The following is a 27,743-nucleotide window of genomic DNA, read 5'->3' as shown; positions in this document are numbered from 1 at the left end:
CTAAGCAACCAGAGCTTCCAGGGACTAAGCCACTACCCAAAGACTATACATGGACTGACCCTGGACTCTGACCCCATAGGTAGCAATGAATATCCTAGTAAGAGCACCAGTGGAAGGGGAAGCCCTGGGTCCTGCTAAGACTGAACCCCCAGTGAACTAGACTGTTGGGGGGAGGGCAGCAATGGGGGGAGGGTTGGGAGGGGAACACCCGTAAGGAAGGGGAGGGGGGAGGGGGATGTTTACCGGGAAACCAAAGAATTATTATTACGTATTAAATAAATTTAAAAAAAATGAAAAAAAAAGAAAATAAATAAATAAAAGTCTAGTGTTTTCATTGGAAAGTTTAGCTGTGCTGTTAGTGTTGAATTAGTGACCTAAGGATGGTGCTAAACAGTTTTCTCTGAATTCCACAGAGGAAAAAAATATGCCTGACATTAAAAAATCTGGATGATAACATTGGTGTTCTGAGCTTTTGCGCTATTATCCACTTATCAGTGTGTGCATACCATGTGTCCTTTTGTCCAGGTTGCCTCACTTAGGATGATATTTTCTAGTTCCATCCATTTGCCTAAGACTTTCATAAATGTACTAGATTTCCTATATCCATTCCTCTGTTGAAAGACATCTGAGTTCTTTCCAGCTTCTGGCTATTATAAATAAGGCTGCTATGAACATAGTGGAGCATGTGTCCTTGTTATATGGTGGGGCATCTTTTAGGCATATGCCCAGGAGTGATACAGCTGGGTCTTCAGGCAGAACCATTCCCAATTTTCTGAGAAACTACCAGATTGATTTCCAGAGTGGTTGTACCAGTTTGCAATCCCACCAAGAGTGGAGGAGTGTTCCTCTTTCTCCATATCCTCTCCAGCATCTGCTGTCACCTTAGTTTTTGGTCTTAGCCATTCTGACTGGTGTGAGGTGAAAGCTCAGGGTCATTTTGATTTGCATTTCCCCAATAACTAAGGATGTTGAACATTTCTTTAGGTGCTTCTCAGCCATTTGATATTCCTTAGTTGAGAATTCTTTAGCTCTGTACCATATTTTTAATAGGGTTATTTGATTCTTTGGAGTCAAACTTCTTGAATTTATTGTATATATTGGATATTAGCCCTCTATTGGATGTAGGATTGATAAAGATCTTTCCCCAATTTGCTGGTTGCTGGTTTTGTCCCATTGACAATGTCCTTTGCTTTACAGAAACTTTGCAGTTTTATGAGGTCCCATTTGGTACAGCATAAACCATGTGTTCTATTCAGGAAAATTTCCCCTGTGCCCATGTATTCAAAGCTCTTCCCCACATTTTCTTCTATTAGTTTGACTATATCTGGTTTTATGTGGAGTTCTTTGATCCACTTGGACTTGAGCTTTTTGTACAGGGTGGTAAGAATGGATGGATTTGCATTCTTCTACAAATTGAACCAGCACCATTTGTTGTAAATGCTATCTTTTTTCCACTGGAACCTTTGTCAAAATCAAGTAACCATAGGTGTGTGGGTTCATTTCAGGGTCTTCAATTCTATTCCGATGATCTACCTGCCTGTCTCTGTACCAATACCATGCAGTTTTATCACAATTGCTCTGTAGGACAGCTTCAGGTCAGGGATGATGATTCCCACACACATTCTTTTATTGTTGAGAATAGTTTTCACTATCCAGGTTTTTTGTTATTCCAAATGAATTTGCAAATTGCTCTTTCTTACTCCATGAAGAATTGAGTTGGAATTGCTTTTGGCAAGATGGCCATTTTTACTATTTTAATCCTGCCAATGCATGCTCACAGGTGATCTTTCAGTCTTCTCAGGTCTTCTTTGATTTTTTTCTTCAGAGACTTGAAGTTCTACCCAACCTGGGGATCTATCCCATATACAGACACTATTGTGGATGCCAAGAAGTGCATGCTGACAGGAGCCTGACACAACTGTCTCCTGAAAGGCTCTGCTAGAGCAGGACAAATACAGAGGCAGATGCTCTCAGCCAACCATTGGATTGAGCACATGCTCCCCAATGGAGGAATTAGAGAAAGGACTGAAGGAGCTGAAGGGGTTTGTAACCCATAGGAAGAACAACAGTATCAACTAACCAGACCCCACCCTCCAAGGCTCCCAGGGACTAAACCACCAACCAAAGAGTATACATGGAGGGACCCATGACTCCAGTCATACGCATATGTAGCAGAGAATGGCTTTGTCCGGCATCAGTGGGAGGAGAGGCCCTTGCTCTTGTGAAGGCTCAGTGCCCCAGTGTAGGGTAATGTCAAGGTAGAGAGGCAGGAGTTGGAGGGTGAATGGAGGAGCACCCTCATAGAAGCAGGGGGCAGGGGATGGGATAGCGGCTTGCAAAGGGGAAAATGGGAAAGGGGATAACATTTGAAATATAAATAAAATATCCAATAAAAAATAAGAGAAAATATTTCTGAAAATTTGAAAAAAAGAAATCTGGGTAATAGAAGGGTTCTGCCATGTTATAATACAAAACTATTTTATGTCAAAAAACATAAAACTACTGCAGGATGGTTTGTCAGATGAAGTGTTTGTCACCAACAAGCCTAATGCCCTCAGCTCAAATGCTGGGACCTGAATGGTAGATGAAGGTAAGTGACTCCTGAAATGTACTGTGGAATGTATGAGTTTCTAAATCAGAAATTATAGCAAGCGAAGTTACAGAGAATAAAAGAAATCCATGATTAGACAAGCTATAGTAATTTTTTAAAAAAAATAAAGTGTTAAAACACTACCAAAGTTGTCAACTAAACCAGCTTGACAGTAGCAATAGTAGGTTCTGAAAATAGAATCTTGTAATGGCTATCAAAAAAATAAACCAAGAATTCTATACAAAGTTAAACAGTCATTCAGACATAAGCAGACTTGAATACAGTCTGATAACATCCATTATATGCAATTCATTACTAGAGGAAACACAAGGGATTGACATTCGAAAACTGGCAGAAGAGGCCTGAAAGACTCCCCAGAAAGACATGTCGTGCTAACAAAATTACCTTATTCAAAGGTTCCAGTAATCCTTAAGGGAGTGTAGAGTGGCATACACTAAAATCAACAGGAAAAACAGTGAAACTCACTCACCATGGTGCCTCTTCAGCCTTCCTACGACAAAGCACCGAGACTGCCAGTGACACACAGACCCCGCACCAAGGAAAAGAGAAACTGAAGAGGGAAAGATTTGTCCAGTGCTTTGGCTTCTAAGGGTCTCTCTGCCTCACCTGAATTTAAGTTATAACACAAACAAGGTGCCTGTCCACTGAGCTCTGCACTGAACTAAAAGCCAACAGGTAGAGTGCAGGAGTAGCAAGTCCTAAATCTTCAGCTGCAGTGCAAACACAAGCTTCTTGCAGACAATACCAAAGAAGTGCCAGCTTGTCTTTCTGGCAGATTTTTTGCATTTCAATAATCTTATTGAAATGTATATCCCAGGCTGGTTATAGTGATGCATGTCTTAAATCTCAGCCCTCAGCCAGCAGAAGCAGGCAGACCTCTGTCAGTTGAAAATCAGCATGGCTACATAGCAAGTTTCAGGCCAACTAGAAATATATAGTAAGACCCTGTCTTTAAAAAACAAAAGAAAAAGGAAATAGAAAGGAAATGAAGGAGGAATGATGAAGAGAGACAGAGAGGAAGGGGAAGGGAGAGAGGGAAGGAAGGAGAAGGGAGGGGAGGCGAGGGAGGGGAAAAGGGAGTGGAAGAGAGGGGAAGAGAGGGGAAGAGTGGCTCTTAATAACAAGCATAGTGGCAGTTGGTTCAGTTCAGTTACCTTTGCCAACTCAAAATTAACACTTGATACTTCAAAATAATGATGTATTTTAGCCTCTTGGGAAAACTAAAAAGCTAAACACCCTCCCCCCAAAAAATCTTCATAATGATTAAAGGTAAAATACACTGTCCTTGGTGGTTTTAAAAGTTGCCGTTTATCCACAATCTAACATAAAAATTAGTTACAAGCTCTCTGAGTGCAAGCTGCTTACCCCCCTCACAGTGCCACACTGAAGGACCTCATACAGTCACTGCCAAAATGGAGAGCCCTGGACATGATGCCACTGACTCGAGGTTATAAAAGTGCCTACTTAGTATTCTTAGACACAGTACAGAAAATTCTAAGTATTCTTTTGAAATAAAATTCTTCACTAGAAATGACAGCTTTTTAATGGTACAGAGTATAAACTTCTAGAGTGCTATATATATCCTGAACATGTTAGGGAAGTAAAGCAAAATGTTTAGAAAGATAAATCATCTTGAGTTATTATCACAATAGAGACGAACTTTCCCCAATGGGATAATATTGAGGCCAGAGGTTTTGTATAAAAAATGTCTAGCATGGATATAAGAACCACCTATTTTCTAGAAATGTTAAAAATAGTCTAATGGATTTTCAGAAATTTCAACATGTGTATATTTTCCCATTATATAAAATTCTAGAAGAGTTTGGAAAGATCCCCCAGAGTCTCTGTCTGCACTCACTGGGAAAAGCCTTGGTGGCACAGTTTTCAAGTGCTGTAGACCAATAGCAGACAATGAGGAATGCCAAGACGTGGGAACTTTTAATTTAATTTAATTTAATTTAATCAAAGTAAAAATAAATCTCCAGAAACTGACCGTAAAAAAAAGAGATGCATGAATTGCCACAGAAATTTCCAAAACAATGATCATAGAATAGTCAATGAATTAAGAACTCATAAATATACAGGTGACTAAATCAAACTAATTAAATAAAACCAAGGAGAGGGTGCATAGACAAAATTATAATATTAGCAAAGAGAGAAGGGATAAAGAAAAAACCAAGCCACTTGTGGAACTAAAGAATGCAGCAGAAAGTTGGAAGAAATCAATAAAGAAATGTTCAATGAAGAATTATAGGAAAGGATGACTTCTGAAAGGAGGAGCATCCATACTCTCCAGAGATATCGCTCTGGTCATTTATGAAATACTGAAGTATCTCCTCTAAACACATGTGAGCAGCGCTGCATGGATGAGTGTGTGCACGTGATGATAGCAATTGAAAATAAGAGGCCGTGCAGCTGAGGAAGAGTTGAGGAAGTACACAGGAAGAGTTGGCGGAGGAGAGGGGACAGAATTATATAATCTACGTACTCATTTGTTACATTTTCAAAAACATTATTTCTTTATTCTTAAAAAAGTCAAACACATTAGAACATTTGGCTAAGGGGAAAAAAAAAAACCACACTGTGAACCAAAAGGCTAGGCATTCAAAATTGCCAAAATAGAAGAATAAAAGGAAGAAAAGTATAGGAAAAACAGAAGTTAGCAAGAAGACTTACAAGGCATTATTAAACTGAAGTACGCACATTGTGGGAGCTTCAGATGGAAAAATTATAGACAGCATAACACATAAAACTAAGAAAATAAACAGACCTATGACCTGGCCCAGTCAGTCTTCAGTGGTAGAGTCCATGGGAAATAGCAAGGAGATAAGAAAATGAAGAGGAAAACTGAGGTCAGGGGTTTGTACAAGACATGTCTTATGCCAACAAATATATAAGAAACGCAGCATCCTATATACTGTTTTAATAGGAAAATGGGGCATAGGCCACAAAAAAAAATTAATCATGTGATATTACTCAAAGGAAACACAAGACCCAGCACAACAGCCTGGGGACTGATTACTCCAGCATCTTCAAGGGGGAAAGCCAGTCCTCAGGAACTGAAAACCGAACTCCTGCCAGGCCCTGGCCCTATCTCCAGTCCAGAACTTGCCAAGTCTGCTCTAGACAACAACACAGGACTAAATTCCTTTTCATCAGAGCCTGGGATTGGCCTGGCTCTCAACAACAATAGATATTCAGAAACTCCAAGAATTCCATCTAAGATAAAGCTACGAAGACCCCTGAAAGTCTGGAGGTTATGAAACCACACTTCATAACCACACTGTCAACAGCCATGAAAAGAGAAACGGAGAGTAACTAAACAGCTCGCTACATAGAAGGGGGCATCTATTTGACTGACGGACTTCTCAGAAGTATTATGAGAGGGTTGGTATATTATTTAAAATGTACTCAAAGAAAAGAAAAATATTATAAAATATACTGAGAATACTATATTCAAAAGGAAAGTATTGAACTGTCCTTCAAAAGCAAGGGGGAAATTAAGACTTTCCTAATTAAATAAAAGTAGGAGGCCTGATTAAAAAGTACTGAATGGACCTTTTCAAGTTGAAATGAAAAGATGATAAGAAACTATATAAAACCTAAAACGGTCTTGAGGCAGTAAATATACAGAAAATACCAAACACTATAGTTCATAAAACAGTTTTAAATTTGGTAGAAAGAAATTTAAGAAGAGAAATCTACAGTATGAATTCATGATCTAAAAAGAGGGAAGCTGTATTTTTGGTACTGTAGAACGAAGGTTATACATAAAGCATTGCATATGGTAGATGGTGGGTGATTATCAGTTTCAAACAGCAGACTGTTATAAGGTTAAAAGTTCTGCTTATAAAAATAAGAAAGGACTCAAAACTACTCTTTAATAAGAAATCCGCTAAGTAAATGCATACCTAAGTCACATAAAAAGAAACAAAAGCAAAGGCCAAAGCAGTTTTAATCTAAATTCTACCCCGTAGGAATAATCTCTTATGCACTGTATGGAAGCATGGCCCTGTCAGTAAAATGCTGAGGGTCTGTTAGCAAAAGGCCGGAAGTACAGCTGATAATTCTGCTAAAGACAGTCAGTGGCAAGAGATTCGCCCAGGACTCTGAGGAAGCTGGACATATGAAACAGAGGAGCGGTGACTAGCCCTGTGGCACACAAAGAATAGTTTACGAGGGCTATATAAGTTCCGTGCTAGTCGGGGAACAAGCCGAGGCTTAGGAACGAGGCACTTATTCATAATGAATAAGCCTCTGAGTCATTAGGGAACTGGGGCACTGGTAGCAAAGCCCCCGGCTATACTACCCAATAAATTAGGTAGGTTTCTGAAGTATAGAAACTCATCTACAATTTCTAAACCTGCTCAAAATACAGAGAAGTGCTCCACCATAAGTGAGACTTCTTTATCACACTTTTTACCTTCCAGAGCCCAGGGACCATCAGAGAAGATTAAGAGCCAGAAGCAGAGAAGGACCACAACAAAAGTGTCTTCAGGACATAACGAGATCTCTGTACTCATGAACTCACAATAGCTGTGGTTGCCTGCTCGAGACGTACAAAAGGTTTGGGGTTCCAACATAGAGATTGGGAGAGGGTTCAGAAGCCCCAACTCCTAGCTCAGAAGCTATTGACAGTTAGTGGATTCCTCAGGAGACAAAGTCGACCTTCTTTAAGCTGCTGTCTGTGGTAGGTGAATGATAAGCCAATGGATGGCACTGTATTCATGAGCACATGGACAGAATAAAATAGACTCCATGGCTTATTTAAATTTAAAAAAGAGGAAATGAGGGCAGAAGGAAAAACTAGGAGGTGGGGGAATCTGCGAAGACTTGGAGAAAGAAGGGCTGAATATGATCAATATACTGTATACATGATAAAACATTTGAAAATTTGATAAAATATTTCATACTTAAATATGTACTAAGCCCATACTCATTTAATGAGTCTAGTGTTAGTTTGGTACTAAAACAGGACCAAAAAAGTTCAAGAAAAATACTTCTGACATGATAACATTTTTAAAAACATAAAATATTAGTAAACTACTCCATTTGATTTAAAAATACCATGACCAAGTATATTACAAATTCTGTTAAGAAAACCCATTCCAATGACATAGAAAAGTCACATGCTCACCAGTAGCAACAGAAAATAGAGACACAGATTCCCAAAAGCTGTAAGCCATAGGATTTCAAGCCTTGACTAAGGCTTTGGACAGCTGAATGAACCTACGAAATGAACCTATAACCACTATTGATAGTGATAAGTGTTGATAGAGTCTCTTTGGCAGACAGCTTAGCAGTTTTGATTAACATTTGCACATAGGTGTGAACCTCAAATGTAATACAAACTCCTTAGTTACTATGTTTTAAAGGTTAAAAAAGCAGGTGAGTAACTAAAGAAAATGTCACACATGCACAGACATATATACACAATTGAACATTAACCATTAAAAACCCTTGTCTTTTGATACAGCATGAAATAACCTAGAGAATTCTATGTTGCACGAAATGACCCAAGCATAAAAAGTAAAACACATTCCACATTGTCCTGTTCATGTGGAGCATCTGAAATTTGTTCTCACAGTAAAGACTAACCCCTATTTACCAATAGTGGGGTAGATAGAAGGAAAGAAATCAGGAGGAAATGTTGGTCAGGGAATATGTGCTTATCCTCAGAAAGAAAGGATATTTCTTTAAATCATGACTAATACAGACAAACAGACAGAGTCAGCATGTGACTTTCTAGACCCTGAAAGGAAAATTCCTTCTAGGATGAAGGAAAAATGATAAGTGGATGGGAGGAAAGGGGAAGTGGGGATCAGTGCTAAATGTGATTGTGATGGCCACACAATTGTGTAATCTTACTAAGAACCACTGAATTGTACAACTGAAATAGGTAGATTTCAGGATTAATACATGAATTATAGTTCAATAAAACAGTTTTGAAATAAGTAAAAGTAAAGACATTAAATTAACTTTAAAGATATTTTATCTTATCCAAAATGTCTAGAATTTTATTTTAGTATAAATACAAGATAAATAAATTATATGCTCATATATGAAATCCCACAGATTATTTCAACACGCAATGCACAGAATTAATGATTTCTATATAAATATTTTAGACTAAGCTCCTGAAATCCAGTGAGTAGTTTGTACCTTTAACGCCCCTCAATTTGAGCAAGATGCATGTGCTCATACCACCCACAATCCAGGCACATCAGGAGACTTGTGTAAAGGATAATTTACATATTATATGTAGTAGAAAAGAGGAGAGGGAGGGGGAGGGAAGAAGAAAGGCCCATTAACACAACAAATAAAAAACTGCTGTAGAAATAAGCAAACTAGGTCTACAGTAACCACACTGCAAAAATGATGGCAAAAGCTGTCATATGTAACAAAATACATATATCCCAAAATACATTGAGATAATGAATTCCTAATTCAGGAAAATGGAGCATGCACTCTGAAGAGAGAAGCTTTATGTCCAGGGACATAGAGCAGTGTATCTGGGATTAGTGATTCTCTTATTTCTCACACTGGAAGAGGTACTCATTGCATTATGCCTTCTACCTTTCCAGGTAATCTTGAGATTTTAACATCTCTTTGTAACAGAAAGATTCAGAATACTCTGAATTCATGAGATAATCAAGTGGCACATGCCAAGGGCTGCCACTGGACCTTATTCATCTATTTCTTCATCTATTAATAAGAAGATTGTATTGTCTAGCTTCAGCTCCCAAAATCTCCTAAGGAAGGGGCAGAGCTGGCTCACGGTCGAAGAGTGCAGGTTAGACCTGCCTAAAGCTGAATCAACCTCCACCCAGTCCTAAAGCTCTCCACCAAGGAGAAGGTAAGATGCATTGTCTAATCCCCGGGAAGGTCCTGCAGATACTACTATGCTAAGGAAAGGAAGTACTCTGGAAGCCACTGCATGTCACCATTGATCTTGTAGGAGAGCATCCACCTGACCTAACTCAGTTAAATAATCCCAAGAAATCCACGACTGAAACTGAGCCATCCAGACAAACCAGCGTTGTGCAATTGTGAAACTAACAACTCACAAGGCCAAGAGTTCAAAGAATAGCTTTATGTGATTACTATTGGAGCCAGTGTGCCCCTCTGACTGCTCTGATTACCTCCTGATGCTAACCCTGACCTAATGAGCCTTATCCACACTATACTTAGTAAGATCAAGTGAGAAACCAGAGCACTAGATCTGGAAGAGGACCAATGGTCCTGTGCTGATAGTATTTAAGGAAATACTAGCAGGAGGGTCAAAAAATTAATTCTGTTTGCCAATAATTAATTCAGATTAGCATTATTGGGTGAGTTAAATACATGATCTAGAAGATTCTATTGGAAATGTCTCAGAGGATTAAAGAAAGTTAATTACTTGCCAAAGTGTCATAGTCCTGACAAGCCTGGGCCAGAACTTGACCCAATTCTCTGTAACTCCAAAGCTGTTATAACCTTTGGGTGTGTCCGTATTCACAGGGACTGCTGTCTGTTATCATCTCTTCTTCTTATTGAAAATTTAGCTTGTGCATAGTCCAAATGCTGTGATTGGAGATGGTTTTTCTCATCAGAGTTCATGTTCCAAAAGCCTACTCCAAGTATAGTGGTGTCAAGAGTGGGGAAACACTTAATGGACCTGGTGATTAGGTCATCTAAGGCACTGCTCTCAGAAAAGGTTAATGAGAGTCTCTCAGAGGAAGTTAGCTCTCTGAGAGTATATTTCATAATGCAAGAGCCCTGAGCTCAGCCCCTTCTACGTGCTACCAGTGTTCATTCCTTTATATCAAAGAAGACTCTACAAAGCAGATAAAGCTACCCACTCTGGAACTTTCAACCCCCAAACCATGAACTTTTAACAACCTCTTATTTATAAAACTTCTAGCCTCTAGGACTTTGTTATAACAACAGAAAATAAAATAATATGCCTAAAAACTACGATTTGGCTCCAGTGACTACTACTTGAGAGTAAGTGTGACGTAAGCAGCATTAGCCTCTTCCGCGATTTCCCTACTTCTTCCCTACATGGATCCTACACCTGAAAGGCAATCACACTAAAAGATGTTTAATACATGTGTCCTACCTCTTTTTCTTCAGACTTTAGTCTGGAGCTTCCTGTGCCTTGTTCAGAATAAAGTACCTAGCAGAGAGAAAATATAGTTATTATTGTCAAAATAGACAGAAATTTCACATAATCAAGGGAAGGCTGATACTCATGTGCTTTCAATGGTATACAGGCAACATCATTTCCTTCAAAAGTCAGGGAAACGTCTAGGTTGCCAACTGATCTCTTCAGAGGAGCCTAGTGATAGGCTTATTTAGGTCTTTATCTTTGATATGTAATTTAGACCAAATAGAAATCCCATAGCTAATCACAGTAGCTTTGGGCTTTCATATTCTCTTTAACAATGAGAATAACGGCTTTTGAAAAGGCTATTCATCACACTCCCTCCCCATTAAAGGAATGCCAAATCTCAAGGAGTAAAGGGGACCTGGAGAGGGAAGAGACCTTCCCTGACAGAACTGTTAATTACCTAACTTCATCAGAAGGTCAAGGTGCACACATTTTCAAGGCAATGTTACAGGGTTAAATCTTAACACCAAGACTCTGCCTGGAAAACAAAGGAAGCTCCCCACCTTCTGTAACTCAGAGGCAGTGGCTCCTTGGGTCCCCAAGAGGATCATGCCAATGGCTGTTGAGATGCCCAAAGGAGAAAAGAAGACATTGCCGTCACTTGTTTTATTCAGTTCTTTGAAAAGATCAAACAGGAAATGTGTGGTTGCTGTGCTTAGTGAGTCCATGATGGTTTCCAAATAACCTAGAACAGCAATAACAATCAGCACAACATCTGGACTGGGCTGCTTTATGCTCTGGTTATTCTTTTCTTCATTTATCCAGAACACTGTGGTTTCTGACCCTCAGAACTACTGCCCACTCCCTGCCCTGCTCCCATGATAGAAGGCATAAGTCAGTCAGCATAAGAAGCATAAACTAGTTTCATCCAGTAGTCATCAATTCCTGTTTCCTATAGAGGTATGTTAATGCCTTAAAGGTTTTCCCCTCTTGTTTATTTGTAGTCAAAATCTGCTTCCCTCAGCTCCATTGAGGGCCCACCCTTTGACCTGCAAGTGTGGCTTATCCAGCTGCCCAGCCTGTAAGAAGGCAGGTTCTGAAAGCATGGGAGTCCCCACTGGCCTCACACTCAAGAAGTATTCACCAATCCAGATTCATTACAATGACAACAGCAGTATACTTGTCTGATACACTTCATCTCTCAACAGATCCAAATATAGTCCAGAACAGGAAAACATATTGCATCCCTAGTCCCTAATTTCTAACCCCACAAAAAGTTTACTAAAGGGCAGTGGAATATCCCTACTCATAGGTTATTGGGTTAAGGGTTTCCTTTCTTGTACTTTTTAAAAATTTGTTTTGGATTTATTTAGTGAGCTAATCTTACTGTTACTAAATCATAAAAAGTAATTTTCAAAGAGTTGTTAATATCAACAAAATAAGCAAGTAGAATATGAATATGCATTATGTTTTCTTCAGCATTTATTTCATAAAGGTCCCCTTTTTGAAAAACAAAATAAGGTAAAATGCACAAAAACAAGATAAGATCCCAACAGCCCTCACACTTTAGGCCTCATTCCTGCTATGAAGTTCACCATGCTCCATCTGCTGTTAGACGCTCCACAGTGGTTCTTTATGGGAGTCCTTACTCAGAAATAAAAGGATTTAACTCATTACCAAACAAGATACATTGCCATGGCCATTTGGATCCTGAAATAAATAAAATCACCTCAAGAAAAGTCTATGCACAACAAAACATATTTATTTCAAATCAATAAACAGCCATATTCTCAAAGCAGAGGACTCTTGCTGTATCTGAGGAAGCACTTACCTGGCTCTTGAAGAGACAGCAGTGGCTGGACAAGGACTCAGAAGCTATGTAGAGTGAGTGGCTGAGGTCTTAATTTATAGCACTCTCTGCCTCTCCCTAGTCATTATAGTTTGTCTTTCCAGTGAAACAGCCTCTGGTTTCTCAATGACAATTTCCCTAATAAAAATAGCAGCCAGGGTTTATAAGAAACTGACGACTTAATTTCTTATATTTTCCTTGTAAGGATGAAGTCATGTACTTAATCAGCAACTGTGTTTTCAACTTTAATATGTGCTTCAAGTACACAGGAAGGGAACTTTAAGATCCCTCAGAAGTTCTGCCTAGAAACCAAGCATAAAGATACTCAAATCATCAGAGAACAAAACAAGACTGAAAGCAGATGTTCAAACTACTAAGGGATAGAATTGCAATGGTCAGGTCAAGGAAATTATAGCCTATGAGGCAGGGGAATAATCAGGGAATAACCCAAGAAGGGCCCTTCATTCTTAAATGATAAAAGGGATGCTCTGGGGGAACAAAAAGTGTTTAGAGCAGCACTTCTGCACCTTAGAAATATAACAACACTCTTCGGAGAGACTTTAGAAAACTATCTATGTCCCAGCCCTAACCCAAACAGAGCCATCCTCACTGTGGTGACAGCCAGCATCAGAATTTTTAATCACCTATGGTGATTAGGATAGATGCACAGACAAGGTTGGGCACCACTTGTTTATGCAGTGTGATGAAGACATCAGTGAAAGCATGCTTTATTTCCCACAGACCAACAGTGTTGGGTCCTGACAAGCCACTCAATAAGAAGCTCTATTTTGTAGTTGTGTTATTTTGTGGTGCCAAATGCAAGTAAGGAAATGAAAGAACATTATTATGCTGGGCATAAACTAGAAAAAATGAAAAACATCTGAACAGGCAACTATAAACTTGCAGGCAAACATACACACAGACACACACACACACACACACACACACACACACGAACACATACACTTCAATCAAAATGTATTAAATAAATAATTATTGAGTGTACCATATACCAGACACTGTGCTAATACTTCATGAGCATTCAACCACCTCATGAGGCTCTGGAAAACAACTTGCAAAGTAGGGAGAGCTTGACAGGAAACTGCACCTCCAAAGTCCACTTTGCCAACCCTAGCACATCCCAACTGGCTCTACCAGTTCATCAAAAGGACAAGAGAAACACTGACAGCTAGACCCTGCTTCAGTATTTAATACGGGTGTGAAGGTTAGTCATCCTTGCTGAGCAGCTGCTCCTGAGAGGGCGTTGTAGTTCCAGTCAGCCTGAAGATGGCCCCTTTAGAAACGAAACCTTAAGGCACAGATCATGCACAGACCTTTAAAGCAATTTTAAAGCAGCATTCAATTAGCTTCTCTTTGGAAATTGTCACTGGAAATATCCAAATTGAGTAAGGATTGGAAAGAATCAGTACTTAATTATAGTTAACCCTAACACTGGCCAAATGGAAATGCTAGCTATAGTTAACTCTAATGTCAAAGCTATAGTACTGTTAGGGGAGTTAATGGCTTAAAATCCTTGAGTCCATAATAATATTTCATGCCTTAATATGCCTATCCACTTTTATTCTTTTCTCTGTAGCCCCTACACTCACAGTCCCACCTTCTAGTTATTTTTCGAATCCCCTGTGTTTCTGTGGAGAAATGGTTCTTCTTCTTTTGCCTCTCTGGCCTCTGCTTTCTAACTACTCCTGCCACTCCATAGTCTATATGCATCTTGATGGCATCTCCCACTCCCTGACTATATTAACTCTCCATTAGCAGGCCACTCACACAGTCACACATTGACCATGTGTTCACAAGGAACTGCTCCTATTGTACATGTTGGGTTGAGGTCAGGGAGAAGGAAACTCACTTCAGAGACAAAAGCTTTATTTCCTGAGCACTCAGGCAGACAGTCAGTTCAGGATCTGAACGAGGTTTCTGAAGGGAGATTGTACATTTTTTAGTTTCACTTTTTTAGATATTTTATATATTTACATTTCAAACGAATCAGCACTGATTCCTCCCCCCTCTCTTATACTCTTTTCCCCCTCCCCCTGCTTTTACAAGGATGCTCCTATTCCCACCTACTCATTCCCAACTCAACACCCTAGCATTCTCCTACATTGGAGAAGCAAGCCTTCACAGGCCCAATGGCTTTTCCTCACATTGATGCTGGACAATGCCATCCTCTGCTACATATGCAGCTGGAGCCATGGATCCCTCCAGGTGTACTCATTGGTTGGTGATTTAGTCCCCGGGAGCTCTGGTGGAGTCTGGTTGGTTGTTCCTATGGTGTTGCAAACCCCTTCAGCTCCTTCACTCTTTTCTCTAACTCCTTCATTGGAGTCCCCTTGTTCAATCCAATGGTTAGCTGCAAGCATCCTCATCTGTACCAGTAGGGCTCTGGCAGAGCCTCCCAGAAAACACCCATATCTGGCTCCTGTCAGCAAGCATTTCTCAGCATCAGCAATAGTGACAGGGTTTGGTGGCTGCATATGGGATGGATCCCCAGGTGGGGCAGTCTCTGGATGACTTTTTCTTCAGTCCCTGCTCCAATTTTTGTCCCCGTATTTCCTCCTGTGAATATTTTGTTCTCCTTTATAAGAAGGAATGAATCATCCACATTTTGGTCTTCCTCCTTCTTGAGCTTCATATGATCTGTGAATTTTTTTCTTAGGTATTCCAAGCCTTTGGTCGAATAGCCACTTATCAGTGAGTGCATACCATGTGTGTTCTTTTGTGACTGGGTTATCTCACTCAGGATGATAATTTCTAGTTCCATTCATTTGGCTAAAAATTTCATGTAGTCATTGTTTTTAATAGCTGTGTGGTACTTCATTGTATAAATGTACCACATCTTCTGTATCCATTCCTCTGTTGAAGGGCATCTGGGTTCTTTCCAGCTTCTGGCTATTATAAATAAGGCTGCTATGAACATAGTGGATCATGTGTCCTTGTTATTTGTTAGAACATCTTTCAGGAATGTGCCTAGGAGTAGTTTAGATGGATCCTCGGGTTATACTATGGCCAATTTTCTGAGGAATCACCAGACTGATTTTCACAGTGGTTTTACCAGCTTGAATCCCAGCAACAAGGGAAGAGTGTTCCTTTTTTTCCACATCCCCGCCAGCATCTGCTATCACAAGTTTTTGATATTAGCCATTCTGACTGTTGTGAGTTGGAATATCAGGGTTGTTTTGGTTTGCATTTTTCTGATGACTAAGGATGCTGAACATTTCTTTAGGTGCTTCTGAGCCATTCAGTACTCCTCAGTTGAGAACTCTTTCTTTTGCTCTGTAATCCATTTTTTAATAGGATTATTTGATTCTCTGGAGTCTAACTTCTTGAGTTCATTGTATATATTAGATATAAGCCCTCTATCAGATGTAGCATTAGCAAAGACCTTTTCCCAATCTGTTGGTTGCTGTTTTGTACTATTGACAGTGTCCTTTGACTTACAGAGGTTGTGCAATTTTATGAAGTCCCATTTGTTGATTCTTAATCTTAGAGCATAAGCCATTGTGTTCTGTTCAGTAAATTTTCGCCTATCTATGTGTGTAGGTTGACATCATTATGCAGGTGAAGGCAGGTAACAGGGTAGAATGAGGCCTATCATTGGACAAGAAGAAAGGATGGGCAGGAGAAACGTTTTAGAGGAGGAGAAGACTGGAGCAGGAGAGGAGGAGGAGCCAAGAGAACATGGAGGCAGATGTTAAGATTTCTCTCTGCACATTTACAGGTTGTTATGACTATTCTTAAGGGATGGATGTGTACAGGGCTTTGTATAATATCTAGATGAGAAAACTATATCTTATTTAGATGGACAATTATATCTTATCAATTGGATCAGAAGTTATTGTGTCTTTCATGTGGCAATGTAATTGAGTTCAAGAGAGTGTGTTGTGGCTGGACACACTGGGCCACCACAGAATTTGGGATGTGTATATCTGGCATAGTGCAACCTGCCTTGGGAACTAGATGGGTAGAGAGATTGTTGCTGGGCTCAGAGAGTAGCCATCAGCAGTGTGATATGGGATGGAGCTTAGGGGGTGAGATGCTTTGTTGACTGAGATGAAAATATCCCACAATGCCATGTGACCCTATGTTGCTGACACTAGCAGGATAAAAGAAACTTTTTTAAACTTTACCATAAGTGGTGTCCAATGTGGGGCAAAAATCCACTAGTAAGCCTAAGTGTTGAAAGTTTTATTTTCTAAGAAAGAGGGACCCAGTGCCATGTTGAGTCCCGTGATGTCTCAAGTACAGGAACCTTAAATAAAGAAACACAGAAGCAGCCTAGGCTTGCAGGCTGTATGTCCCCTGCTGTGATAAGTACTGGCAGCTCAGAGTTACAGATTAGAAGCTGCTTGCTTCTTGAACAAAGTTTGTTTAGAAACTTTGAAAAGGATACTCATATTCTTTCTAACATGGGCCCCATGGGAATTTGAATTTTGGGTTAAAATCCTAGTTAGACAAGCCTGCTTCTTTTCTTCTTCTTCTTCTTCTTTTTTTTTTTTTTTTTTTTTTGGAGCTGGGGATCGAACCCAGGGCCTTGTGCTTGCTACCACTGAGCTAAATCCCCAACCCCACAAGCCTGCTTCTTAATGACAGGTATCATTGGAAGGTGATTAATTTTGCTTTTAGAAGAAGAGAGTTCAGACATTGCCTAAATCACATGGAGATTTTCACCCACCATTCAGAACTTAGATAGGGAACATTAGTCACTGACTCCAAGTAGAGAGTTATGATATTTACAACTTAATAAGGTTATTAAAAATAAAATTGTATACACCATGCAGAGTGAATAGAGACATATATTATGGCACTTATTAATAAATAAAAATCTGAAACTCCAGGTAGAGAGCTTGACAGATCGATATATTTTGGGCTAAAGTCTTGGTTTGATAAGTTGTTTACTTCTTATTGGTATTGGAATTGTTAGAAGGTGTTGAATTTGTTTTATAAATTATCCTACTAAAGGTCATATGGCTGATGATGCCAGCTAGTGAGGGTTCGTGGTTATTTTCGATATTTACCAAAACAAGAAGCTCATGATCTCTTAATGTGGGCTCCATGGGAAGTTTGGGTTAATTTCCCAAAATTAGACAGATTAGAAAAGCCTAAACAGGCTCATACACTATTGTTTAGGTTCCTTTTTTTAAAAAAAATGGTTTAATCTTTATAATGGGTATGACTTTGAGTTTTATGGTTATATTATTACTCTGGGAGAGAATACAAGATACAAGCTTTTCTGGTTACAGACTAAGGAACATGGTATTTGGGGAGAAAGGTTTTATCTTTGTGTTTTTAAAAAGTTTGATTAGGCTCTGGATACCTTCCAGAGTCATATGGATCAGATTTTGTCCCGCGCGCGACCTCCCGCCGGCAAGGAGCACGCGGACATTAGAAATCCTTACTGTGACCACTTTATTAATCTTAGAAGAGGAAAAAGCCACGCCGCGCCAACATGGCGTGCTTATCAAAAACCCTAGTGCGGCGCACCCACACCTGATTGGTTGTTACCCATGATCTCATAAGGCACGCCCCGGAATGGGCAAAGACCTGGCACGAAGGCACTCTTGCACATGCGCACAGTTAACTTCCTGAAAGGGGGGCCGGCTGGTGCGGCGAAGGTTGGCGCCATCTTGCAATGGCGGAGTCTTTCCTGACCTACCACGTGGGGCGCAGTGGAAGACAGCGCCAACTAGTGGTTGCGAATGTTATTGCGGCCCTCTACATCTCACCCTTATAATTTATATAATTTTATAGCAGAGATGATCACCCTATCGCGTGCAATGAGGAAACCTCAGCGATGTGCAAGGGCTGATCAAAGGAACACTGAGTCTCTCTCAATCCCAGTGCAATGGATCCACAGATCCATGGGGTGCAGGAGCAGAGAACTCAGATACAGAGAGAATCTCTCTCCTCCCAGTGCAATGGACCCACAGATCCATAGGGTGCAGGAGCAGGGAACTCAGATACAGAGTAAATCCTGAACAAGATAACCAAATTCCAGGTGAGGCCCTTTGTACAATGGCCACAAGTGCTTGAGTGATAACGGCCTTGTCACGTTACTGTTGAGATCTGAGTTTGTAAACCAACCATGGTATAAATACTGATCCACAGCATAGGGCTGTATCAAACAGAGCCACTCCCGATAAGTAGTGGGCACCTCATTTGGTCCTCCTCAGCTGTTACCACCAAGGACCGTAGTCAAACTGCTCTTATAATAAAATTTTGAATTCCCAATTGTTAGTAACTACTCCAGAAAGTTCACCCACTGTACTTGTCTAACAATAGATTGGGGGAGGATAACTCCAGACACTGCAGACACAATGTCTGCAGCAGTAATGGCTGCTACAATAGCAGCGAAAGTGTCAAGGTCTTTTCCAGGACAGTTCAGGATCAGTCATTCTTCTCTGGAACAACCAGCAGACAATGGAACCATTTCTGAGATCTGTATAACCAGGACAGAGTTCTCCAGTCACTGTAGCTTTACACAGGTAGCTTTCTGTGAAGCTACAGTCTGTAAAATGACAACACCAGTTACCAGTTAAGGCAGCAAGAGTCACCAGGGAAATGAAGGGACAGGGGTAACAGCTGGAGTCTAGTCTTCTCCAGAAAGCAGCAGTGTACAGAGTCTGAGCATAGGCCACAGTGGGACGGGAACACACGCAGCGGTAACACTGACTGCAGCAACGGCAAAATCTCTGTGATGACAAAGGATGAAGGGGAATCTTCTATCTTCCTCTCAGGGCAGAGGAATGACTCCAGGGACCCGAACCAGGAGAGCTGAATAACCAGGATCAGCAAGTCTCAGCAACCACTCAGGCAGCTGGCACACTCTTGTAGCATCCTGTAGAAAAAACACAAACATTCCCTCTTCCCCATATAAAATATCTGGACAGGAACATGTCAATAAGTGGATCTCTCTATTTCACCTAGGCAGAAGTATGCCTAGTTGTAGGGTGCCATAAACTTTGGCATCCAAATTTTTAAAATTGAAATAAAAGGAGCATTATTTAGCATACAGGGATAACTCCCCCTTTTTATTTATTAAGATAAAGATATTATTTATTAAGGTAAGTCCTCGAGGATTAAGTTGAGGACACTGAGCACTTGTATTTATAAATTGACTTGTATACCAAAATATTGTCTCCAGCATAATTGTATTGGATATATAAAGAATGAGATTTTTTCACTAATTGTTCTTATGTAAGGACTATAATCTGTCTGGTATCTTGTCCTCCCTTGCTAAAGAGCCCAGGCAATCCAGTTTGAGTTCTTAAATGTCCTATAAAGGAACAGTATTTAGTGCTCTTAACCACTAAGCCATTTTTCTAGCACCTCACAAACTTTATTTACCTAAACATAAGCATTAATTAGAAATGTCAAATCTTGTAAATATTGTCCAGATTCAGTCTTACTAGAAATCTCTGAGCTGGCAGGGTGAAGCTGGGAGTTGAAAGTAAACAAATGGAGTCTTCCTCTTTTCGTGAGGGTGTGTTATCAACTCCATTACCATTTTTAAAGAGCTGGGTCTATGGTTTTGTTTAGTTGTCTGAGCCAGAGCACTGAAAGGACAGTGAGTTGTCAGACATTTATACTGAAATCACTCACTGATTTCATGTAGAAAACTTGTCTCTAATAAAGCATTAAGTAATTGAAATCAATTGTAAACCACAAGCCACACATTGGCTATCAGTATATGAATTGAAAGCTTGATTTAAAAACAGCGGCTAAACTACGGAATTTAATAATCTGTGCTGAAGCAGCAGAAACTCAAGAGAATAAACAAGTGATCCAATCATACATGTAGCCTTTTTATTAGATGAACCACCTATAAATGCACTAAGCGCATTTCCTATGGGTTGTACGCACAAATATGTAGGAAGTACAAAAGCATGTAAAGAGTAAAATTATCAATTTTGTCTGAAAAATTTGCATATGTAATAGGCCAAATATCAGTATTTAGTAGTAACCAATTAACTGTTGTTTGGAATAAGATATGTTTTACCAGGTTTCTATTTAAAATACTTCCATGACTCTAGTCCACAACTCTGTACTAACACAGCTGAAGCTTTATCTCCAATGTGCATGACAAAGACCTAAGTCCTCTGGTAAGGTGAGGTACTTAGCCAATTAACATATCTTTAGAAGCTTAAAATTAGCTTCAAATATTCTTATCCGGAGTAGTGTAACAGCTACTCCCCAAATATTAAAGCTCATTTTGAGAGCAAAGGTTTGTAATAAAAATTTCCATATACATTGAAAGATTTAAGTTCTAACTTCTTACACTGAAGAAGCAACAAAATTACCTAATATGAGGCTGTTAGCCATTCTTAATGATATCACTTTATGGGCTCTCTAAAACTATAAGCAAGCTCACGAAATGAAAACTCACAATTGTTATGACGAAAACAAATTGTATAAAATCAATCCTCTAAATCTGTCTTGAAATGGCAGTTGGAGTAAGGAAACTGGCTGTAATGCTCTCACAAATTCTAAAACCTCATCAATCCTTATAAATCCTGTAACAATCTCTACCTGTTTGATTTTTCCTTAATTAAAAATAAGTTTGAGTTAGTCAATGTAACACTGGCAATCCTAAATCACAATCTTTAAGTTCTCTTTGTAACACCAGAACACAGCCACGAGGTCACCTGAGTTCTGAGTATGTGACTAGGCAGCTGTTCTTGGGGCAGTGGAAATTAGCATTAGAATACAGATAACTTCAGGGCAAGCCACAACTTTGGAAAGCAAAACTCAACCTCCAACAAACAATCTAGTCTCCAAGGCACCCCAGGTCTATCTATTATGTTACAAAGTTTGACTGTCAATTCTTACATTTGGACACACAATGGTGCGGTCTCCAATACCTCAACAAGGGACAATGTCTTAAATTCTTTTAGAAGCCTGGTTTTTAGGATAAGAGTTCCATAAAAACATTACCTCAATTTAGACCTGTCTCCCTAGGTTGGCCCATGTCACACGCTATCTAGAATGACTCCATCCAGATTATCAGCTTTATGTCAACTTTCTGTTACTAATATTATACCTTTTTAACCATATCCAATAACTAAAAAGCCAATAGTCCATAACCAAGGCAAGTAGAGCATATTTATACATATAAAACCAATGAGAAACAAAATTGAAGTGGCTACACCTATCTTTAATATTTAGACCAAACACCATTTTTACCCTTTTACCTATGATTTTAAGAGAAGCACCTTGTCACCTGTTGAGGCAAGTAATAAGTCAGGGATTTTTTTAAGAGAAACAGCTATCAACTCTTGTATGAAGAAGCTGTTGGCACTTTTAAGATCAGCTCGTGTAGACGCTTAGCTTCTGGTCAGCTTCTCCAGCTAATCTAGACACCTGGCTCTGGGCACAGGGCTCTAAAAACCTGATTGAAACTGTTTTTTATTCATTTGTTCCTTTTTGAAACAAGTTAAAACCAAGTCAAGGTGTACACGACCAGCAGGTAAAGTTTTTACCATTTTTTCTTTTGAACATGAAACATAAAACTTTTAGACAACGAGAAACAAAAACCACAGACATACACTGACAGACATGGGGACATCCTGGTGCACCAGAGACAAACAATAGACAAAGAGGGGGAAAGCCAGATGGTGTTCACGGTGACTATCCACTCGGGTGGAGTTGATATGGGTGATGGATTGTCTCAATTCCTGGACTAGTCCACCAACGTGTTGAAACCCAATTTCTGTAAGATACTGAGAGATATTATCTGAGCAGAACGACTGACATTTGCCAATGGTATGGAAGTGAAACACAGCCCTGAATATTTTTACTCACAACCCAATTATATTAACTCTATCAGGCTGTGCACAGGCACTGAGATGTCCTTTTGTTTGATTCTCCTGAATAAATTTTCAGGCGGTCTGCCTCTATCAAATCTGATCAGTATGACTCTGTAAAGCTGTCGCGTCAGCGCCCGGACGCTGCGGCATCCCCAGAGCCCGCGCGGGAGCTTAATTACACCTTTCATAAGCACTAAGACAAAGTTTTTCTCCCAAAATACTGTGTTCCTTTTACCTCCTCCCTTCTCACCCGGGGCATTCTTTCCCCAATCTTTCACCTCTGACGGTGGTAAGACCGCAGGGGGGCCTGGTGCTTGAGATTGATCAGGATCCTTTTCTCGTTGCAACTTTTCACTACCCTCTGTTTCTGACCCTTTGTCGTCTCGCCCTTCCCCCATCACTCTCCGCTTTGCTGTTACAGCTGGGCAGTTCCCACGCGACCTCTGACGCCGTTTGGCGGTAGCTAGAAACTCAAAGGTCAATAGAAACAATTCGAGGGTTGCCAGAGCAACCATAGCGGCACCTGCCGCGTCCGGCAGGGGACTGAGCTGGAGCAGATCAAGGCTAAACATAGTCTCTCAGAGTTTTTTACCTGCATTCCACAGTTTCTGGATTTCTTCCGTGAAACGGAGGCTTCCTCTTGGCACCGGCGATGATGTAGCTTTCTGTGTCCCAGTTTCTCGGCACCAAATGTCCCATGCACGACCTCCCGCCGGCAAGGAGCACGCGGACATTAGAAATCCTTACTGTGACCACTTTATTAATCTTAGAAGAGGAAAAAGCCACGCCGTGCCAACATGACGCACTTATCAAAAAACCTAGTGCGGCGCACCCACACCTGATTGGTTGTTACCCATGATCTCATAAGGCACGCCCCAGAGTGGGCAAAGACCTGGCACGAAGGCACTCTTGCACATGCGCACAGTTAACTTCCTGAAAGGGGGGCCGGCTGGCGCGGCGAAGGTTGGCGCCATCTTGCAATGGCAGAGTCTATCCTGACCTACCACATGGGGTGCAGTGGAAGACAGCGCCAACTAGTGGTTGCGAATGTTATTGCGGCCCTCTACAAGATTTGACAGAGGGAAACTGCCTGAAGAACGAAATTCAAGAGAATCAAACAAAAAGATATTTCAATTCTAAAATTTGTCTTGAGAATTATATTTTACAGGATGTACCTGTTTGGATTCCTGATTTCAAGGACTTTCAGCTAGGTCCAGTCAAGATGGGCATATCAGGCTACAACATTTGCTCCATTTTCCCTACCCTCTACAACCCAAAGGATATCTCAACACCTATGTACACCTTGAAGAAGTTATTGAAGAGTCATTGCCCAGATTCCCTGGACTTTTGAGAGGCAGAAAGTCATTATTCTATGGTTGTTTTATGAGGAATTTAAAAATGGTCATAATTTAACAGGGAGGAATTAGCTAAATTGATTTGTACAGTCTCAGTCTCACTTGGTAACTAAGCTAAATCATATCTTTACTTTGGTATAAAATTTATTTGTTAAAAAATTTAAAAGTGGCGCAAGTCCTCCGAAGAGACTGTGTGCCCGCAGGTACCTGTGTTTTCCAATAAACCCTCTTGCTGATTGCATCCGAGTGGACTTGGCTCGGTCATTGGGCGCTTGGGACTCCTCCTGAGGGAAAGGTCCTCTCTGGGGGTCTTTCATTATGGGGGCTCGTCCGGGATTTGGAGACCCTCCGCCCAGAGATCACCGACCACCCACCGGGAGGTAAGCTGGCCGGCGTTTGTCTTGTCTGTTGTGTCTTGTCCTGTGAACGATCGATCAATAGGCTCAGATCTGGGGACTATCTGGGCGGGCCAGAGAAGGAGCTGACGAGCTCGGACTTGTCCCCCGCAGCCCTGGAAGACGTTCCAAGGGTGGTTGGAGGAGAGGGAGATCCGGATCCGTGGCACCTCCGTCCGTTTTCGGAGGGATCCGCATCCTTGATGACTCCGTCTGAATTTTATTGGAGTAGAGGATCCAAGACCCTCGCTGACTCCGTCTGAATTCTTGGTTTCAGTTTGGTACCGAAGCCACTCGGCTCGTCTGTTTGTTACTTGTTTGACTGTTGGAATTGTTTGTCTTCTTTGTGACCTGACTGTGGTTTTCTGGACGTGTTGGTGTCTGTTAGTGTCTTTTTGACTTTTGTTTCGTGTTTGAATTTGGACTGACGACTGTGTTTAAAATCTTGGACTGATGTCTGTGTTTGAAATCATGAAACGGTTTGCTTTGTTCGTCAAAGAGTTTTACTTGGTCCCCTTAATGCTTGGTGAGTAAGAAACTTAATTTTATAGACCCCGCTCTAGTGGCGGTGTGTTGGTTGATAGCCAACGTTAATTTTTTAAAACATAGTGTTTTATCTGTGCTTGTGCTCCCAACACACAGTAGGGGGGAGCGAAACTAGCTGCGGAGCTGCTGCAGCGAGGATGGGGACTTCTCAAGTCTCACCCAATTTTTCTGGCTCTTCAGGAGCTGTTTAAAAGGAAAAGGCTTAAGATAAAAAGAAACACTACAGAGAGATTTCTTAGTGAATTGCTACACCTTGGTTTGCGATCTCTGGGAATCTCACGGTGGACAGCTGAGATAAGCTAGAGAAAGATTTAAATTTTGCTTGGGAGCAAAGAATCTTAAAGGCGGAGTTTCAGCCAGTATGACACTTAGTGCGTAGCTGCCTAAAAGATCAGAAATGCTGTCAACAGGCTATAAAAAAAAAAAAAAAAAAGGGACAGGCTGTGTTAGAAATGCTACAGGAAGAATGATCTAAAAAGGCTGAGAGCTAGGTGGGGCTATAAGGAAAACACACAGTAGGAGAGCGCTCATTTAGAGAAGTTCTTTAAGGAAGCCTACCTTATCTGCTGTCTTTATTCCAAGGGAGGAGTCAGTCTCCAGCACTAAATTACTTGGCGGTGGCCAAGGTCAGGATTAATGTTTTCTTTTCCATGGGCCTTTAACCCAGTGAGACGGTTTGGTTAAGGGCTGCTACTGAGGTCCTGATAGCCCCAGGTGAACTGGTTACGATTCTTTTTTCAGCTACCTGGCATCTAGCAACCAGGTTCTAACCATCTCTCCATCCTTTTGTTATTAGTTGTTACTAGAAGCCTAGTGTCATTTGGAGGCTGGTTCTCTTGAGAGGCAAAGCCACCAAGCTGACACTGAAGGGAGGTAGGTACTCCTTAAGGGAAAATCTAAGCCCAGAGAGACAGCTGGTAACAGCTAGGCTGCCTCTCTTCTCGCCTTTCTGTTTCATAGACAAAGCTTGTGCTTATATTTACAGTGGCCTTTTTGTCCAAAAAAAGGCCTCCTGGTTTAGCTGTGTGACTAAATGCTATTTGTCCTCTTCAGTGGACCTCTCTCCTCTAGATTCCCTTCTTGTTTTCTCACCATCCCACGTGAGATGCTTGTTAGTAACTGTTACAGATCTTCTTTACCACCGAGGAAAGACAGAATCCTGCTAGAGGCCAGAAAGAATGTTCCAGACATGGATAGAAAGCCCTTGCTTCTGCCTGCTCTCTTCAGACGCCTGAAGGTAGGGAGTGCTCCAGGTCTGCCCCCAGGCTCCAAGGGTGGGTCTCCTAGGGGCTGGAAAATGCCCCACCAATCTGGCTAAGATAAGGAAAGGGTATGAAGAGAAAGTTACAGAAATTTGAAGGGTTAAGCTAAGTTGCTGAGAGTTAGTATAAGTTACAGAGAAAGTAAGGTTAAACAAAGAGAAAAGAAGGTAGAAAGAGCAGAAAGCTAGGGAAGAAAAGAGACAAAAAGAAGAGGAAGCTAGAGAGCTAAAGAGAGATAAAAGACAAGAGAGGAACATATACTGGCCACAGTAGTTAGGGAACCTAGGAAGACAGTACCTGGCAACAGAAGAGAATTCCTGGCTAAAGATCAGTGTGCCTAATGCAAAGAAAAAAAAGACACTGGGTCAGGGACTGCCCCAGAAAGAACAAGAGGGGACACTGGAGAGCCTCTCGGTCCTGGAGTGCTGGCTATGTGCAGAGATAGGAGGGAAGCCTGCCCAGTTGTTTTATGGATTCAGGGACCCAATGCTCTGTGCTCCTATGCTCCAGTGGGCCAGTATCCAAAGACCTTGGGTACAGGGGCCTACTGGCAACAAACAATACTTATGGACTGCCCGAAAAACAGTGGACCTTGGCGTGGGCCGGGTAACCCACTAGTTCATAGTCATCCCTGACTGCCCCTATCCCTTGCTCATGAGAAAATTGCTCTCCAAATTGGCTTGCGTGGGCTAAAATGGCTGGGTGAGGCCATGTGTATGCATATCTGCAGACTGTGTATGTGGAGCTTAAGATCTGTCTCAGTGCACCAGTACCTGATGCTGGGAGATGAATGGCTTAGTGCTGTTCTGCTTGGAACACATCGCTCCTGCCAGCCGGGCACTAACAATTATCACCCAATCCAGGACTTAAACTGTGATAGAGTGGCTGATGTTTTGCCTTTGAATAGAGTGTCCCAAAAGATGGGACCACTGGTCAGCTGCCATGGACTAGATTCTCCACCTGTTGGGGGCAATCTGGTCACCTTGCTGCCCAATCCTGACCTGGAGCCACCACAGCACGAGTGTCAAGCACTGGCAGAAGCCCATGGGTGGAGGAAAGACCTCTGCGACTGGCTGACTGACCCCTGCTGAAAGCCGAGGCTACCTTGTCCACAGACGGGAACAGTTCTCTTCATGAAGGTCAGAGATAAGTGGGTGCTGCCATGGTGGACAACACAATGTCATCTAGGATGGCTGAACCTCAACCCCCCAGTACATCAGTGCCGCAGATGCCTTTGCCATCTCTTGGATGCCCTGGTGAAGCCAACAACTGTGAGTACTATTCATTGCTCAGGATATCAGGAGGGAAGAAGATTCAGTGGCATTGGGCAGTAACAAAGCAGATAAAGTGGCTCGGGAAATGGCTATGCAGGAGCCTATCCTGGTTGCAGGCCTGCAAGAGACAGCCACTGAGAACTAGGATCGGACTAAGGGATGGCCTCACTTAGAATGTAAAACAGAAGAAAAGGCCCAAATTGCTTAAACGGAAAAAAAAAAAAAAGACAATGACGCACTTGAGGGGAAAGCTATACTCCCCAGAGAACAAAGACTCACTTTGCCAAATACAGAAATGGACTCATTTAGGAGATAAAAAAAATTTTGTCCAAGTAGGTAAGTGTATGTAACAGACTTTAAGATTTTAGCCAGAGAGACAGTAGAAAGTATAAGGTATGTCAATAAGTGAATGCTTAGCAAGCAAACAGGGCAAAGAGACCTAGAGAGTTTAGTGAAAAGTCGAAGTGAACTTCACTGAGATAAAACCAGAAAAATATAATCACAAGTATCTCCTAGTGCTTGTAGATACTTTTTC

General features: G+C 41.1%; 1 protein-coding gene across 2 annotated transcripts in view; it reads right to left on the bottom strand.

The window, feature by feature from the left end:
* The window catches only part of Serpinb13 (serpin family B member 13), a 31,881-nt gene extending 19,297 nt beyond the window's left edge, over positions 1-12,584 (bottom strand). The window contains exons 1-3 of one of the 2 annotated variants that reach the window (NM_001107168.2): positions 12,535-12,584; positions 11,267-11,448; positions 10,713-10,769 (exon numbers count right to left, since the gene is read on the bottom strand). In NM_001107168.2, the coding sequence (NP_001100638.1) occupies positions 10,713-10,769; positions 11,267-11,431 (222 nt within the window). In that variant the 5' untranslated portion in view covers positions 11,432-11,448; positions 12,535-12,584. Of the gene's footprint in view, positions 1-10,489; positions 10,493-10,712; positions 10,770-11,266; positions 11,449-12,534 lie in introns of those variants that run through there. The other variant, XM_063272215.1, reaches the window with a different exon arrangement.
* Positions 12,585-27,743: the final 15,159 nt, after the last annotated feature.

The sequence above is a fragment of the Rattus norvegicus genome, chromosome 13, assembly GCF_036323735.1.
Source record: "Rattus norvegicus strain BN/NHsdMcwi chromosome 13, GRCr8, whole genome shotgun sequence".
NCBI classification, from domain to species: domain Eukaryota; kingdom Metazoa; phylum Chordata; class Mammalia; order Rodentia; family Muridae; genus Rattus; species Rattus norvegicus.
This window is presented reverse-complemented; position numbering and strand designations above follow the sequence as displayed.